General features: G+C 41.9%; 1 protein-coding gene across 3 annotated transcripts in view; it reads right to left on the reverse strand.

Moving 5' to 3' along the window:
- ttyh2 (tweety family member 2) overlaps positions 1-17,221 on the reverse strand; it is a 115,557-nt gene that overhangs the window by 22,815 nt on the left and 75,521 nt on the right. For all 3 annotated transcript variants that reach the window (XM_036571928.1, XM_036571927.1, XM_036571930.1), the window contains exon 4: positions 9,923-10,143. In XM_036571928.1, coding sequence (XP_036427821.1) covers positions 9,923-10,143 — 221 coding nt within the window. The remainder of the gene's footprint in view (positions 1-9,922; positions 10,144-17,221) is intronic.

The raw sequence follows: 17,221 nt of genomic DNA on the forward strand, positions 1-17,221 counted from the left end.
TCCAAGTGGTTTCACTAAACATCATCGTCTCAGAGTCTGAGAGAATCCGATAGTCCAGCTAAAGGCAGAAGGAATGATCGTCTAACTCTAATTACACCACAGTTAGATGCAACCTAGCAATGCGACTGTCTGAGAGGTATTATATATGAGCGGCAGGGTCTCCTGATAACGGCTCTCCGATCGAAGTATCACTCCTGTAAGCAACCAGCTGTCAAAAAAGTCACAGCCACACGTTTATTAAGTAAGACGTCAGCTGAAAGTAACTATAACAAACACCATCTCGTCCTTACACGTCAAAAAATAATCTCTTATCAAGTGAAATTATCTTAAATCTAGTCGATCGATCATATTTCTTATTTTGAGATGGTTGTGCACCTATTATAGGATTATCTAGCCTATTTCTAGACATTATTTACCCATTTTAGGTCATTTTATCAAGTACATTTATCTCACTATAGTGGCAGATAGTTTTGCTGGTTACATTTCTTAAAACAAGCAAACTTATCTGCCAACATAGTGAGATAATTTTACTCAATAAAATTACTTAAAACAAGTAAAAAAGGTCTAGAAATAAGGTAAATAATCTTAAATTAAGATGACAACAATCTCAACAGGAGAAATATTAGATTTATTAACTATTATTAACTGTTTTTTGCCGTGTACAGCAATCGAGCAACAACGACAAAACCAAAATGCTTCCACTGTAATCAATGAAGGTGTTTACACCAGACATGAGTGGACGCCCTGTGCCACCTTAAATACCGGCAGTTAAATACAGCCGCCTTTCGTCAAAACACAGTTAACCTATCCAAAATCAGATGAGTAGAAACTGATCAATGAGGCGGAGAAAAGTCAGCTCTATATTCCATACAGACATTAACCAAAACAAGACAGAGAAACTGCTGGACTAGCGGGAGTTTCAGTCAGTAATACTCCGTTTTCAATCTATTATATTGCTTTTAAATCTGTTTTTAGATTTTTACACATAAAAGGTGTATCTAGTTCTGTCAAACTATCAGCTGATAAGTTTGTGGTTTGCTTACATTTTGTCCTGAAGATCAGACTTGACGTTTCCAGTGTAGACACCCCGATGTTGCAGGGAGAGTGAATAAACTTTCTTTTTAGTCAGATTTTGTGTCAAAATTGTGTTGAAATCTAATGATAAATATCAAATAGACTGAGAAAGTTTGTTAATATACTTTAAGTTGGCTACAGAAGAAAAAGCAGTTGCAGAAAACTGTTGATTGTTTTTAATAACTTAATTGGGCTTACATAGTAATTTCAGGTAGTAGCTATGGTGTTGCTATGGTAGGTTGCTGAGGTATTCCAGCTTGTTGTTAGGGCATTGCTGGGTGGTGGTTAAGTGGTTGCTAGGCCGCTGCTATGGTGTCCCAGAGAGTTGCTATGGTGTTGCTTAGCTGTTGCTATGGCACTGCAGGTGGCTGCAAGTGTGTGGCCAGCCTGCTGCTGTAGTATCCCAGGTGGTATCTAAGGTGTCGCTAGGCTGTTGCTATGGTATCCCAGGTGGTTGCAAAGGTGCTGCTTGGTCATTGCCATGGTAGCCAAAGAGTGTGGCTAGGCTGTTGCTATGGTATTCCAGGTGATGCTAAGTCACTGGTGTGGTTTCTCTGGGGGCTGCTATGCATTTTGTTCAAAAGCTGTAAGAGGAGAAGGGTTGCGAAATGTTAACCTGTAATAAAATTAATAATAATAATAATAATAATAATTGAAGAACAATAAGTTGCCTTTTTCAGACCAACTTACCAATGAACCTGTGGTAAAACCACTGTAATGCACAGGAGGTGCTGCTGTACTGATATCCAAACTGCTGCGCTGATCTACTCAGTCCTTTAGCCTCATGTTTACGATCGCAGCACTCCAATGCCAATATCTCACTGTATAGCACTCTCTCTACTGTATTACTGCATAAACACACCAGCAGCATCAGCTCTATCAACACTGAAGTCGATGGTAAAAGCTTCTTAATGACCGAGCGCTCGCAACAGCATTAGTGTAATAACTAGTCTACAGGATTTATCTACGGTGTTCAAAGGGGCACTAATGTGCAGTAATGGGCTTAAATCCAAGGAGTCCAATCACACACACACACACACACACACACACACACACACACACACACATAGTAGTAATACTGTAGTAAAACCTACTATATCAGTCTTAGTATTAGTACAGTAATGCTAGTATTATAGTATTACAGTAGTGGTAGCAGGACTAGTGTCATTACTAATGTTACAACCCAAGTCATGCTTAGTTTGCTATGTGTCTGTTTTGTGTCTGTTTGTCTGTTCCAGGTCTAAGTCATCCTGTTTGCGGTTCCTGATTAGTTGGACCGGCCCTCTGTTCCTGATTAGCTCATCATGTGCAAACGATTTAAACCCTATATTTCTTTGAAAACAGCACAAAGACAACAAATCAAATGTTGAAACTGAGAAAGCAGTGCTGACTTCACTGAGAGCTTACGGTGTTTAATGGGGCCCAAAGCCCCTCTACATTTACAATCAGGCATAACATTCTGACCACCTCCCTGTTTCTACGCTCATTGTCCATTTTATCAGCCCCACTTACTATATAGGTGCACTTTGTAGTTCTACAGTTACAGACTGTAGTCCATCTGTTTCTCTGCATACTTTGTTAGCCCCCTTTTACCCTGTTCTTCAGTGGTCAGGACCCCCATGGACCCTCACAGAGCAGGTACTATTTGGGTGGTGGATCATTCTCAGCACTGCAGTGACACTGATGTGGTGGTGGTGTGTTAGTGTGTGTTGCGCTGGTCTGAGTGGATCAGACACAGCAGTGGTGCTGGAGTTTTTAAACACCTCAGTGTCACTGCTGGACTGAGAATAGTCCACCAACCAAAAACATCCAGCCAACAGCGTCCTGTGGGCAGCGTCCTGTGATCACTGATGAAGGACTAGAGGATGACCAACACAAACTGTGCAGCAGCAGATGAGCTATCGTCTCTGAATTTACATCTACAAGGTGGACTGACAAGGTAGGAGTGTCTAATAGAGTGGACAGTGAGTGGACACAGTGTTTAAAAACTCCAGCAGCACTGCTGTGTCTGATCCACTCGTACCAGCACAACACACACTAACACGCCACCACCACGTCAGTGTTACTGCAGTGCTGAGAATGATCCACCACCCAAATAGTACCTGCTCTGTGAGGGTCCTTGGGGGTCCTGACCACTGAAGAACAGGGTAAAAGGGGGCTAACAAAGTATCAGAGAAACAGATGGACTACAGTCTGTAACTGTAGAACTACAAAGTGCACCTATATAGTAAGTGGAGCTGATAAAGTGGACAATGAGCGTAGAAACAAGGAGGTGGTCATTAGGTTATGCCTGATCGTAAATGTACAGGGGCTTTGGGCCCCATTAAACAGCGTACGCTCTCAGTGCAGTCAGCACTGCGGGGGGAATAATCTCGTAAGTGTTTTCAGTGAGATAACCCACTTACTGAACAAGCTTTCCTGTTTCATTAAAAACCTGTCGAGGGATTATGTTGGGTAATTCATTATTGATACAGTTACGATTAACTCTGCATATAAATATTAAACTTACTATCCACATTACAACCGTCAACACTTTTGCCCTTTTGGTAACCCTGCTCTAAAACCAGATTCCCACTTCCAACCTCAGAGGCCAAGAGGTCCCGCCCCCCCGCACTGTTATTCTGACACATTTTTGAAAAGATTCTTTGGGTCAAAAGTAGGGTGTAAAAGGGGAACTCCACCACTGTTTTTTAAAATTTCCCCACATAATTCAGTGAGTGATTCAGAGTGGTTTGGTGTGAAATAGTTGATAGTAGAGACTCAGAAGTCTTAACATTGGTGGTGATAGGAACCAGGGGTCGCCATGACTACAACACAAATATAGACAATTTTATTAACTATCCGAAACCACCAGTGAACCTACACGAGTCTTCTGAGTTTATATGGAATTTTGATGATGGAAAACAGTGATGAATCAGAAATAATACGTTTTCTTTGGGGACTATTTTGCCTCACAACACCCTTCATATTATGTATCCCTCCACCATCAATGGAGTTTAAGGCCAAAATCTTCTCAAAACTATCATTAAACAGTGTCTCAGTCATCAGGCAGTGAATTCATAACCATTTAATGTAGGAACTTTCTGTGAGGGAGCTTTTAGAGGTGGACGCCTGGTTCCTATCACCACCACTGTGAACAGTTCTGACTCAGTAAGTTTCTCTAGAACAGAGCGTTTCACACCAAACCACTCTGATTATAAACAGTGGAGTTGATACCAAGGTTAGATCTTGTTTATTTATTTTTAGGAATGCTTTTAACACATTTTTCATGTATTATTCCATATGTTTTATTTTATACATCTGACATCTTCACTTGAAATAAATAAACTGCATGTGGTTTTAAAAGTTTTGACATGGACACTAAACATAATTCTTTCTGTTCAGAAGAAAACCTATTTTTGTCGGAGCCTCGACACTGTTAATGGAAACTGGTCTGCTCTCCACTCTTTTTCTCCTGAAGTCAAGCATCATTTTTCTGTTCTCTGCAAATTCATGCAGTTCTCACTACATCACCTTACAGAACAATCTTTCACCTCTATGCTGTGAATTCATGTCTAGCACTCCAGGTCTCCACAACGCAATCATCAGACAACTTCTGTAGATGGCTGAAAAGTTGACGGCAGCACTCTTTAATTAGTTCAGAACCTTTACATTACGTGGTGTTCTTTAATCTTTAATAAGGTGCTTCTTCAACTGCAGCGTTCTTCAGTAAATTCAGCTGCAATCACTGCTGATACAGCTTGTTTAATCTCCATAGAAAAGCACTGGCCAACAGAAAGGGACGCTCTGGAGCAGCCGCACATCATCCTAAGGTCACCATGCCCAACGCCAAGCGTGGGCTAGAGGGGTATAAAGCCCCCCAGCACTGGGCTGTGGAGCAGTGGAACTGCGTTCTCTGGAGTGATGGAGCTCCATCCAATACCTTTGAGATGAGTTGGAGTGATCCAGAACTGACCATCCAACATCAGCACCTGACCTCACTACTGCTCAATCAAATCCTCACAGCAGTGTTCCAAAATCTAGTGTAAAGCCTTCCCAGAAGAGTAGAGGCTGTTACTGCAGCACAAACTCACTATTAACACAGTTTTAAGGGATTTAGGAAGTAAAATAAACAGGACACATACTTTGGTCTGCATGGAAGGATGGTGTTCTCAAAGATGACGAACGCGTTTGATGTGTTTCCACGTTTGAAAGCCACTTTGCATCTACATGTTTTGCAAACTGGATATCTGTCCTCAAGGACAGCCCCGTGTTTATTTTTAGGGTATCCAAAGTAATCCCACTCTGCTGATTTTCATTTCTTTTCCAGAGGATGGAGTTTGGCGATATCAGTCTCGCTTCTCTCTGCCATTCACTCCTCTACATGTGAGTAGGGGTGGGAATCTTTAGGCAGCTCACGATTCGATTACGATTACGATTCAGAGAGCTGCGATGCGATTATAAAATGATCATCGATGCATCTCGATGCATCTTTTTTTTCTACACATGATCTCTATTTTCTTACTGTCTGAGGACTTGGTAGTTTTAAAACAAAGTAACGATCCATAGTGCATATATGTCCAATATCTTTAATTAATAAATCAAATGGAATTGATGTGGCGAGTGAACTGGAAGGTTCTCATTCACTGCTCTGGTTTGGAGCTCATGACACGCTGCTGCCACTCATCTGCAATAAAATGCACGAAAGACTGCAGGTCACGTAGCAACGAGGTTTCGCCGAGCGAGTAGTGAACGAAAAAGGAAAAGAGAAAGACAGACGAACATTTCGAGACGAATGGACTTATTCGCATTTATAAGCAGCGCAGTTTCCTGGAACGTTAAATCTGCAATGAGAGACTGTCACACACTAAAAAGTGGTGAGGCTGAAGTCGCTTCTCTTTCGAATTCTCCCGTTCCACCTTAAATGGTGCCGCAATTACATTCGGCACCTCAGTCAGAATTTAAGGTGGAACCGGAAAGTTCAGCAAGAAGCTGGAGAATAAGAAGCGACTTCAGCCTCGTAAAACGGCCGAAAGCTGAAAGACATTTTACAAGAAACTGTTCAACTTTTGAGAAAAGGTTTTCTGGCGGAGATGTAAGGAAAGCAGCTGTAGCTGAAGCTTAAAGTAGAGTAGAGTAAATCTGTGTTTTCGTTTATATTGTTTAGTCTATACTAGGACATCAGCACATACTGAGACATACTGGACGTTAAATGTTGTGGCTCCTAAGGAGGTTTGATTTTTGTTGAAAGGACAAAATGGCTCTTCTTATCATTTGTGTTGTGACTCCTGACCTAACCTGGCTTTAATGCAGAGGGAGCCGGTCGGATTTCTCACTCATCCAGTAAGTTAGTGATTTTGTTATGTGCCGCCACAGACTGTCCGGGCGCTGCACTTACCCACTTCCAAGTTCCGCCCTTTGCGTTCCGTCAACATTACGTTATAAATGAAATATTTAGAAAATGGATTTTTGACATTTGTGAATCGATTCAGAATCGTTCACGTCTGCATCGCGATGCATCTAAGAATCGATTTTTTCCTGCACCCCTACATGTGAGTGTGTGGCGCCAGTTGCTGAGTCTGACAGGCAGTCGAAGAGGAAATAAGATGCGTATGTGCAGGTGAGATTCTCCGTTCTGTCGCATTTTTTTCAATACCGATAATACCGATCAATACCGGTGGTTGGTATAGTGTAGTGGGTAACACCTCTGCCTTCAACGCTTCAATCCCTGCCTGGGTAAGCACCCTACACTATACCAATAAGGCTTCGTTTACACAGCAGGTAAAAGTGGCCCAAATCTGATCTTTTTCTCCGTATGTGACACAGATGTGTCTGTGTGTCAGTCTGAACAGCAAAAAACACACTGAATCTGACATTTTTAATTCCGATTTGAGACGCTTTTATATGTGGTACTGAAATCCGATACGTATCCGATCTGCGGCAATGCGACTCAGTCTGAACAGTCAGATCGGAATTCATGCGACTTTTACGCCAATCCAACTCGATATTCGTCATAATTTCACGCTGCTGAGATTCATAAACATTTAGGCTGATATTTCTGTATCAGCAACCGTTCTGTGTTCGAAGAGATTTCAAATGAAACGACCTACCGAGGCCGGAGGACAGCGAGGCTGCAGCGTCAAAAAAAGGTTTAAAGAATCCGAGGACACGAACCAAAGAAGTGCCCGTGGCAGAATAAGGAGCCCTTTTTACGCCGAGCTCAAACACACTGTGGGTGATGAGTCCAGCTGTCAACCACTGGAACTTCATAATCGCTCCTGTGATGCTGGCGAAGACGAAACTGAAAGCTCTGGGAGTGACAGGCGTTCACTGGCCGTCATGATTGCTTACCTCTGGACGAGCCATGTAAAGCACTGTTCTTTTGCGCATGCAGGTCAATTTAGGTCACATTTAAAAGATAATGTGAACAAACAGACAAACAAAATCGGATTTGGTGAGAAAATCAGGTTTGGACCACTTTTACCTGCTGTGTAAACGTAGCCTAGGAGTCCTTGGGAAAGACTCCTAACACTACCTTCACCTACATGTGTAAAATGATCCAACTGTAAGTTGCTCTGGATAAGAGCGTCTGCCAAATGCCATAAATGTAAATGTAATAAGCAAACATATATGATAACCATCAATTTTTATACCATGGTCTACCATGAAACCGTATACAATTGCAAACACCTCAGCATTATGATAAGCAGTGAACGGTCCAAACATCTCCATAACCTAAAATCCTTCTAAAGTGCCTCCAAACTTTTTCAGAACTAGGACTGTGGGAGACAGTTTTCCCCTCACCGGGATTTCACTCAGGGACAGCGACAGACAGATAAGGTGATGCAATATAAGTCAATTTAACCACACACTCAACAGTCAAAGAGAAAAAATGAACAGCGTACGCAGGATCCTACTTACCCAGAAGCCTACTTCTCTAACACGTTCCCTTACAAACCTGTCAGATCTCACAGTCCATTGAACTCACTGGCTTCATTTAATCCTTTAATGTCTCCACAAAAAAGCAGCTTTTAATGCTGTTTAATCTGCTCTTCACCTTTTATAACACTGTATCTCAGCGCTGTGGTTGTATTTCTTTGATATGCAGAGAACTTAATCTGACAAAGCCGAAAATTCATGGATTTTCGGTTCGGTTTGATAGGGTTAATCCCTCCTCCATTCGAGACGTCTTCTTAAGCTCATACTTTGTCTTCGTTCCCTCCTATAGGTCCTAATATCTGCCTTAAACCTTTTCTGTTCCATTTTAACGTAAAGCCTTTTATAGCCTCTTCAATAATAGTCTCTCTTTTTTCGTACCCCTTTCAAACTACCGTTGAAATTTTTGCTCTGTTTTACGGTGGCCGACAAGATCCTATTCATAGTACAATTAAAAACACTTCGCAAGCTCATAAACACACTTTACAAACTTTACAAACACACTGCAAATAGAGGAAACACAGGCAAATTCAGGAACGCTGCAAAGCCAATCATAACACAACAGAAATGTTTCTGGAAGACTCAAAGGGCTCAAAGTGGATGGAATATCTATGATGGAAAATCACTGAGAGAAGCAGATCAGACCACAGACACTCGGACCCTCACACGCCGAGTTCATGGTTAACCTGGCTGGCTAGTTTGCTATCTGACGTGTCAGAGCTGTGCTGTGGTAATTAATCTGGTGTTACTAGTTAAACCTTCACAGTTACTCTCTGCAGCTAATTCCCATTACGATACAGTGATGTCAGTAATCTGCTCAAATAAAACTGAACTGTCTTTACCGGTGAATGTTTGTGCTGCATAGAGTTTAAAAGTCTGGATGGCTCCGTCGTCTCTGACTGTCCTCCGGAAACACCTCCGCTGTGCTGTGACTGGCTTATCAACTTTTCTGAAGTTGCATGTGTTCCTGTGTTTGCAGTGCGTTTATGAAATGTAGTGTCAGTGTCGTCATTTTGATGAGTGTTTTCTGCGATTGCAGCTCATTTTTTATTTGCATTTTGTTGGGTCTTCTTGGCCACCGTACTGTTTAACTCACCTTCAGCTTCTTCCTAAAAAACTGCTTATTATTTGTAAAATGAATAAAGTAGCATGTAATAGGTGTGAAGTATGGATCACCTCAATTGAATTAGACCTGTTAGCTGCCTTCTTCTTCAAGTGTAAAGAAGCACAGGTGTTCTGTTCTCCTCCTTGACTTAAGGAGCACTAGAACTTTTAACCATGACTGAACAAGAAGTCGCGTTAAGATAAGATGTGGTTCTTTTCTGGTACTGTGCTCAAGCATTTACTTATCTAGCAAACAGTGCTTAAGTGCTCGCTCTGAAAGAGGTCATTTAAATCTGAAAACAAACACCATCACAATGCACATTATTGATCCGCCAGATGCATCGGACACCGGTGACCACTCCCTGGGTCTGCACAAGGCTTCACTCAGTCTGCCTGCTACCGGATCCGAAAAATTCTACAGACGAGATCACAGTACTGAGGTGTACAAGCAGATGAGTCTAACTGGCCACTCTGCTTCCACTGGTAGCATGTGTAAGACCAGCATGTGTAAAACTCAAAGTGACCTCAACACTCAGCAAGTAGTTTCAGGGACGAATATGTGATACTAAAACGTTGAGAAATGACTAATGGTGTTCCTCAGGGCTCTCCTCTGGGCCCTATGATTTTTATAATGCAACCAGATGAATTCTGCAATTTTATTCAAAAATTGTTAACCATAGTTTTATACTTTAGATCCCCAGTTAATTTTTAGCATAATGGCAATTAAAAGCAGTGGCTATGGAACATTTGGGACAAAGTTTTCACCCCCCCCCTGTGTATTTATAAATGTACCAAAACGAATGAAGACCACTGATCTGAGCTCTTTCACCTGTAATACTCTACGAAGGCAGTCTGGTCAGCGATGGCAGCGAGGTCCACTTTGGCCTGCTCCCAGTCTGGCAGCCCCAGAAGCTGTTTAATGACATTATCTGCCATCTGCTGCATGAAGTGCAGTGTCTGCACGAAGTCCCCTCGCGTGGCAAAGATCTCGTCCAATCGCGACAGGTGCTCCTTCAGCCCATTCTGCATTCCACCCATAGTGCCCGTCACCTGTTGGAGGAGAACATTTGAGTATGATTCAGGCTCGTGTGGTACAAGGTGTTTCTATTAAAAAGTGCACTCTTAAAAAGAACCATGAACAAGAACCAAGAACCATCTGCATGTTTAAACGGTTCTTTGCATGGTGAAACGGTTCATCGGGTTCAGGAGAATGTGTTGCATATGGTTCTATATCACGTGTCAGGATCCAGTCCTCCCTTGTTTCTACGCTCATTGTCCATTTTATCAGCTCCACTTACTATATAGGTGCACTTTGTAGTTCTACAGTTACAGACTGTAGTCCATCTGTTTCTCTGATACTTTGTTAGCTCCCTTTTACCCTGTTCTTCAGTGGTCAGGACCCCCATGGACCCTCACAGAGCAGGTACTATTTGGGTGGTGGGTCATTCTAAGCACTACAGCAACACTGACGTGGTGGTGGTGGTGGTGTGTTAGTGTGTGTTGTGCTGGTCTGAGTGGATCAGACACAGCAGTGGTGCTGGAGTTTTTAAACACCTCAGTGTCACTGCTGGACTGAGAATAGTCCACCAACCAAAAATATCCAGCCAACAGCGTCCTGTGGGCAGCATCCTGTGACCACTGGTGAAGGACTAGAGGATGACCAACACAAACTGTGCAGCAGCAGATGAGCTATCGTCTCTGACTTTACATCTACAAGGTAGACTGACAAGGTAGGAGTGTCTAATAGAGTGGACAGTGAGTGGATACAGTGTTTAAAAACTCCAGCAGCACTGCTGTGTCTGATCCACTCAGACCAGCACAACACAAACTGACACACCACCACCACGTCAGTGTTACTGCAGTGCTAAGAATGATCCACCACCCAAATAGTACCTGCTCTGTGAGGGTCCTTGGGGGTCCTGACCACTGAAGAACAGGGTAAAAGGGGGCTAACAAAGTATCAGAGAAACAGATGGACTACAGTCTGTAACTGTAGAACTACAAAGTGCACCTATATAGTAAGTGGGGCTGATCAAATGGACAATGTAGAAACAAGGAGGTGGTCATAATGTTATGATTCTATGTAGCACCAGATGGACAGAAGAAAAGCTGTTAAAGACCAACAGTAAACAGAGGGAAAGTCCATGAACTCTCTTTAATTAAAGGATTTTGGAACAGGAATTCGAGCATTTTGTTTGTGGTTATAAAACACGAAATGGCAAACATCACAGGCAGAGTAAACACACCATTACTGGATGGTTTACTGGTGCCTCCTGCCCCCCTGGTTACAGGCAGATTACTGATCTGGAGGACAATGTTTTCTTATTCAGCAGTTAGATCTCAAAAGCTATCAGACAGGCCCAAATACCATCAGGCCCAATGAAAGAGCGGTAAACGTGGTAGTGAGTGTGGTGGAGGGTATTTTGGCTGTGCGGTTAAAAAAGGCCTGTTTTCTGTGGGAACTCGAGCGCTTCGCTACGTCCATGTGTATTTATAAGGCAGTTCTATTTGGAGGTCTGTATAAGTATAGTACTGTGCAAAAGTCTAATTTAATATTTAGTCAAAACAGCCATTAAGCAGAAGTCATTCATTTTTCATTGTCAGGAAAAAAGGAGGAAACACAAAGAAAATTACACAAAAACCTTAAGAACTAAATCTGCTATCAGCTGTCTGAGTGTTCAGTGTTCAGTGAGTCACTCTTCACCTTTATTCCAGCTTCCATTCTGTTCAGGAGACTCACTTTCAGTTCCTCAAAGAATCTGCAGACACACCTCCAAAGTTCAGTCTTAGAAGCTGGTTGATCATTTTCTGAAGTAATCAAACACATTCAGTCTGGACTCTGGGGTGGTCAGTCCATTGTTCTGAGAACACCAGCAGCTTCTTTGTTTGAATTGCACATCTTTTTATTTCTATGTGAGAAGACGACTCAGCGCTGTGGGTCTGAAAGGATGTGTAGCTGTCAAGAAGAACCTCACTGAGAAAAGGAGACAGACTCAAAAGAAGAACATCTGCACTAGAGCACCAAAACTGGACATCTTATATTAGCTGTTGTGGTTTTTTGTTAGTCTGAGACCACACTGCCTCATCTGTTGTTTACTTCCAGATTCTACTTGAACAACAGAAAGGTTTGGAATTTTGACAAAACAAGTTCCAACAAATAAAATAAAGAAGAAATATTCTTTCTGTTATTATTAGGTCACGACTCAGATTTAAATGGAGTTATGAAAGTTTGGGAAAAGATCCATGAAACTCCTCTGTCTCTTAATTCTGTGCCTTACAAACTCTCCTCTCCCTTCAGTCTCCCGTAACAAAGCATTTGCATCGCACCACCATCTCGTCTCCTCCTACTCTTCCATACCTGAAGGATTGGCGGTTGTCCAGCATACGTGATCTTGGCTAGTCATGAAGAACTCCTGCCTAAGCTTCTCAGAGTTCCCTCCCCTGTCCCCAGCTCAGTTTCAGGAGTGGTCCAAACTGACCATGTTAAGCTCTTTGTACTAAAAGCTCAGGTCTGTTTTTAGTCTCGTCTCTTCCAGTGAAGCTCCTGTTCAGACGAGTCTCAGGTGGAGCTGATCTGCTCAGTGGAGGCTTTTACACAGACTTGTGGACTTCATGCAGCTCGAGCGCATACAGTCATTAGAGCAAAAGAGGGACACACCACCAAATAAAATCTGAAATTCGTGTTAAAATTTCAAAGATTCTACTTTTCACTCAAAGTGTAATGGTGATAAAATTTTTGCATTGGACAGAAGCTTTTTTCACTAGCGGTCCCAAACTTTCGGACCCCACTGTGTGTCTACCTGCGTGAGCGGCAGTTCGAAAAGAAGTGGTGGTTGGCTTCACAGGTCTCGGAGGAAGCCTGTGTTAGCTTTCACCCTCCTAGCACTGATGGTATCATGTGACTGGGGGAGTCCTAACTAGTGGGTGGAATTGGCGACGACTAAATTGGGGAGAAAATTGGGTTAAAAAAAAAAAAAAATTATATTTTATTGAATGATACATTATAAACTAGACACCAGGAAGCATATTTAGATGTTTTATTTAATGTTTTTTACACTTGTATGTGAATAACAACTTATTAAATGACAAATAATATGCTAATAAAGTGTAAACATCTACGTCTTTTTCTTTGCAAAAATGAGGAACTCTAAATTTCTACTTTGTTAGAACTTCATTCTGGATAGTCTGTGTGTGAAAATGGTTATTCCAAACTTTGTAAACAAAACCAGAATCCGTACAATAGTTTTTGAGGATTTGAAAGAAAATTGGTTTCATATACAGTCATTTTTGGTGGATATTCAGGGTTAGAGATGAGCCAAATCTAACTTCATTAAAGTAAAAATTATGGTCAGTGAGGTGCCAAAAACCCCCTTTTTCCTTATTTTTCCCTCGGAAATCATGACACACACAGACAGTGCGGCTTCACGGTGATTAAAAGCACGAGAACACAGAACGTTTACTGCTTTGCTAAGAGAATTATAAACTTCGAGGTCTTTAAATCATCGATGTTTCCACAGCTCGTCTGCATGTACTGAAATCTATTAAGCCATTTAATGAAAACATGCTAGACACCCAATCTTCTCCGAGCTCCTTCAGCGCAGCTCCATGTGCCGTACAGCTGTGGCTGAAGATGCTACAGCCGGATTTCTCTCTCTGCGTTTGGCCGTAATTGATTGTCTCTGCTTTCCACGGCAGCCGAGGTCCTGCAATTAAATTTGAATGTAGGAGCCGAAGCGTGAAATGGAACACGGCTCTAAAGTGGTGCGGCCCCTCCTCTTCCTCCAGATATGGATTTCTGCCCACTCTTTCAAACTGGCCGCATAAAAACTTAAAGGAATAAAGTTATTTTGGAAAATGAGGGGATACGCTAGCTGCATGCCTGAGGGCTTCACCCCCCCCCCCCACACACACACACACACACACCACTGTAGAATGTGATGACCTTAGTACTTTATACAGTCATTACCAAAGATGGAAGAAGACAATAAGAAGAGGAAGGAAGGAAAAACAGAATTAAAGAGGAAACATAAAGAAGACATAAAAGGAAGAGAAAGAAGAAGACGACAAAGGAGAAGGAGGATGAGAAGAAGGAGGAGGAGGAGGAGGAGGAGACGGAGAACAAGAAAGAGGAGAAGAAGAAGAACAAGAAAAGAACAAGAAGAAAGAGAAAGAGAAGTTAAATGAGAAGACGGAGAGGAAGAAGTAGGACAAGGAGAAGGAGGTAGAGAAGAAAACGAAGGACAAGAAGGAGAAGAAAAAGAAGGAGAATGAGAATATTGAGAAGAACGTTCAGGAGGAGGAAAAGAAGAAGAAAGATGAGAAGAAGGAGGAGATACATTAGTAAACAAGAAAGAGGAGAACAAGAAGGATGAGAACAGGAAGGAGGAAGAGACGATGAATAAGAAGAAGGAGGAGAAGGACAAGAGGAGGGAGGTAGGGAAGAAAAGGGAGGAGAAGAAAAAGGAGGAGAACAAGAAAAAAAAGAATACTGAGAAGAAAATTGAGAAGAAAAGGAAGAAGAGAGGAAGAAGAAGAGGAGGAAGAAGAAGAAGAAGAAGCAGGAGGAGGAGGATAAGAAGAAAGGAGGAGATGGAGAAGTAAAGAAGAAAGGAGAACAAGAAGGAGAAGAACACTGAGAAGAAGAAGAAAAAAGTAGGAGAAGAAAAAGAAAAAGAAGAAGAAGAAGGAGGAGAGGAGGAAGGAGAAGAAGAAGGAGGAGGAGAAAAAAGGAGGAGGAGAAAAAGAAGCAGGAGAAGGAGGAAGAAGAAGAAGCAGGAGAAGGAGGAGATGGAGAAATGAAGAAGAAAGGAGAACAAGAAGAAGGAGAAGAACAGGAAGGAGAAACATAAGATAAGAAGAAGGAGAAGAAGAAGGACAATGAGGAGGAGGTAGAGAAGAAAAGGAATCAGAAGATCAAGAAAAAGGAGAACAAGGAAACAAAAAGAAGATTATGGAGAAGAACACTGAGAAGAAGAAAAAAAGGAGGAGGAGAAAAAGAAGAAAAAGAAGGAGAAAGAGGAGAACAACATGGACAAGAAGATGAAAAAGAAGAAGGGTGAAATGACTGGTGAAAAGAAGAAGGAGAGAACTGAAGGACAGGTAGAAGAACGAGATAAAGAGAACACGACGAAGAATGACAACAAGTAGATTCTCCAGGATGAAGAATATCCAGAACGCCTCGTATCTGAAACCGTATGTTCAGTTAATAATGATGGCAGATCTCCTTATTTTTAAGGAATGAGAAGCAAACCTGTGTGAACCCGAGAGCTCCTAACAATCCACACTCACAGGAGGATTAAAGAAGTGCAGGTGAAGAAAATCACAGACTGAAAAACCTCAAAGGAAACCTGATTCTGAAGAGTTTTCAAAAAGGTCTTTGAATCCACAGCTGGAAGTTCTTTTGAGGTCATGGAGAAACATATGCAGTTGCTAAGGAGGTGAACAGAAACACCGTCAACAAAGTTACCATCTCTTAATGCTGTTTTATTTTCCAGCACCATCCTTATCCATCAACAATGTTCTCCATCAGAACAGAACCCACTTTTCTCAGCTGCCTGAAACGCCTTATTGGAATTCCAGCCGTTTTCCTTTGTTACAGGATGACATCATCTTGTAACACAGTCCTTACTGCCCGCCTACCGGCAAACTCGGCCTCCTGACACAGCGGCTACTGGAGGAGGAAGAGTGTGTTCGGTGCTGTAGCCGTGTGGAGAGACGCTGACCGGACTTTCAGGATCCACTCTGGATCAAACTGATCCAGCAGAACCGGTGCCACTGGAGAAACAACCACAGCGGAGTTACAGCCGCTCAGGAGAGAAGGGTCTGTCTGCAGACTGCAAGACAGGGGTGGAACATGGAGGGGTGGAACTGCTCTGGAAGTTGACCGATCGGAAGAGAGTGGGCGAGCTGACCAATCAGAGCATGCTGGGCTCATCAGGGGGTGGGGCTTAAAGACACAGGAGCTCTAACGGAGCGTTTTAGACAGAGAGTTATGTATACACTTAAAAAAGACAGTTGTTCAAGAAAATGGTTCTATATAGAACCATGACTTTTTCATTATTAAAGCGTTCTTTGCATCATGAAATAATTCTTCAGATTGATGGTTCTACATAGAACCTTTTTGAAATGGGTTCTATGTAGCACCCAAAAGGGTGCTTCTATTGTTACGATGTCAAGCTTGTAACAATAAAAGAAGCTTTTCAACCATAAAATGGTTCTATGTAGAACTCATGGTTCTAAACAGAACCCTTTACATTCCCTTTACCAAAGAACCCATGATCAACTACTTTTTTAAGAGTGCAAAAACAGTGATTATTCAAGGGTTCTTTAGCATGAACTTTGCATCTTTGAATGATTGAAGGGTTCTTTGCATCATGAAAGGGTTCTTCAGAATGATGGAGAATGTGCTGTAGATGGTTTTATATAGGACCTTTCTGAAAAGAGTTCTATATAGCACCAAAAAGGGTTCTATTGTTACAGGCTTGACATCAAAACAATAGCAGAACTCTTTTCGGTGCTGTATAAAACACTTTTCAAAAAAGGTTCTATATAGAACCATCTACAATTGCATTCTGCAATTTGCAGTCTTTCATGATGCAACGAACCCTTAAATCATGCAAAGGGTTCTTTGAGTGTTCATGGTTATATAGAGAACCATTTTCTTTACTAAATAACCTTTGAAGAACCATCTTTTTTTTAGTGTATACACTATCCTCTGTCTGAAACGCTCTGATAGAGCTCCTCTGTCTTTAAGCCCCGCCTCTCGATGAACTCAGCGTGCTCTGATTGGTCAGCTATGAGAAGAATAATGTGTTTTTGGAACACTGAAGCTGTGAATCTATTCTTGTAGACCAAAAATAAAATTAATTTTTTTACTATCATTCTCCATCAGAAACCAACATTCAGCACCAATCACTGTCATTCACCACCAAACACAATCATTCTGTACGAAACCCGGACACTGTCCAACATAGACCATAGTTTTCCAGCAAACACAAACATTTTCCACCAAACACACCATAATCCATCAAAAACACAATCAGTTTCCACCAAACATCATCATTTATCACCAAACTCATCATTTTCCAACAACCACCAAAACGCCTGTCTGAATGCAACCCTTGGCTTT

Source organism: Colossoma macropomum, unplaced genomic scaffold (genome assembly GCF_904425465.1).
Source record: "Colossoma macropomum unplaced genomic scaffold, Colossoma_macropomum, whole genome shotgun sequence".
Taxonomy (NCBI): Eukaryota; Metazoa; Chordata; class Actinopteri; order Characiformes; family Serrasalmidae; genus Colossoma; species Colossoma macropomum.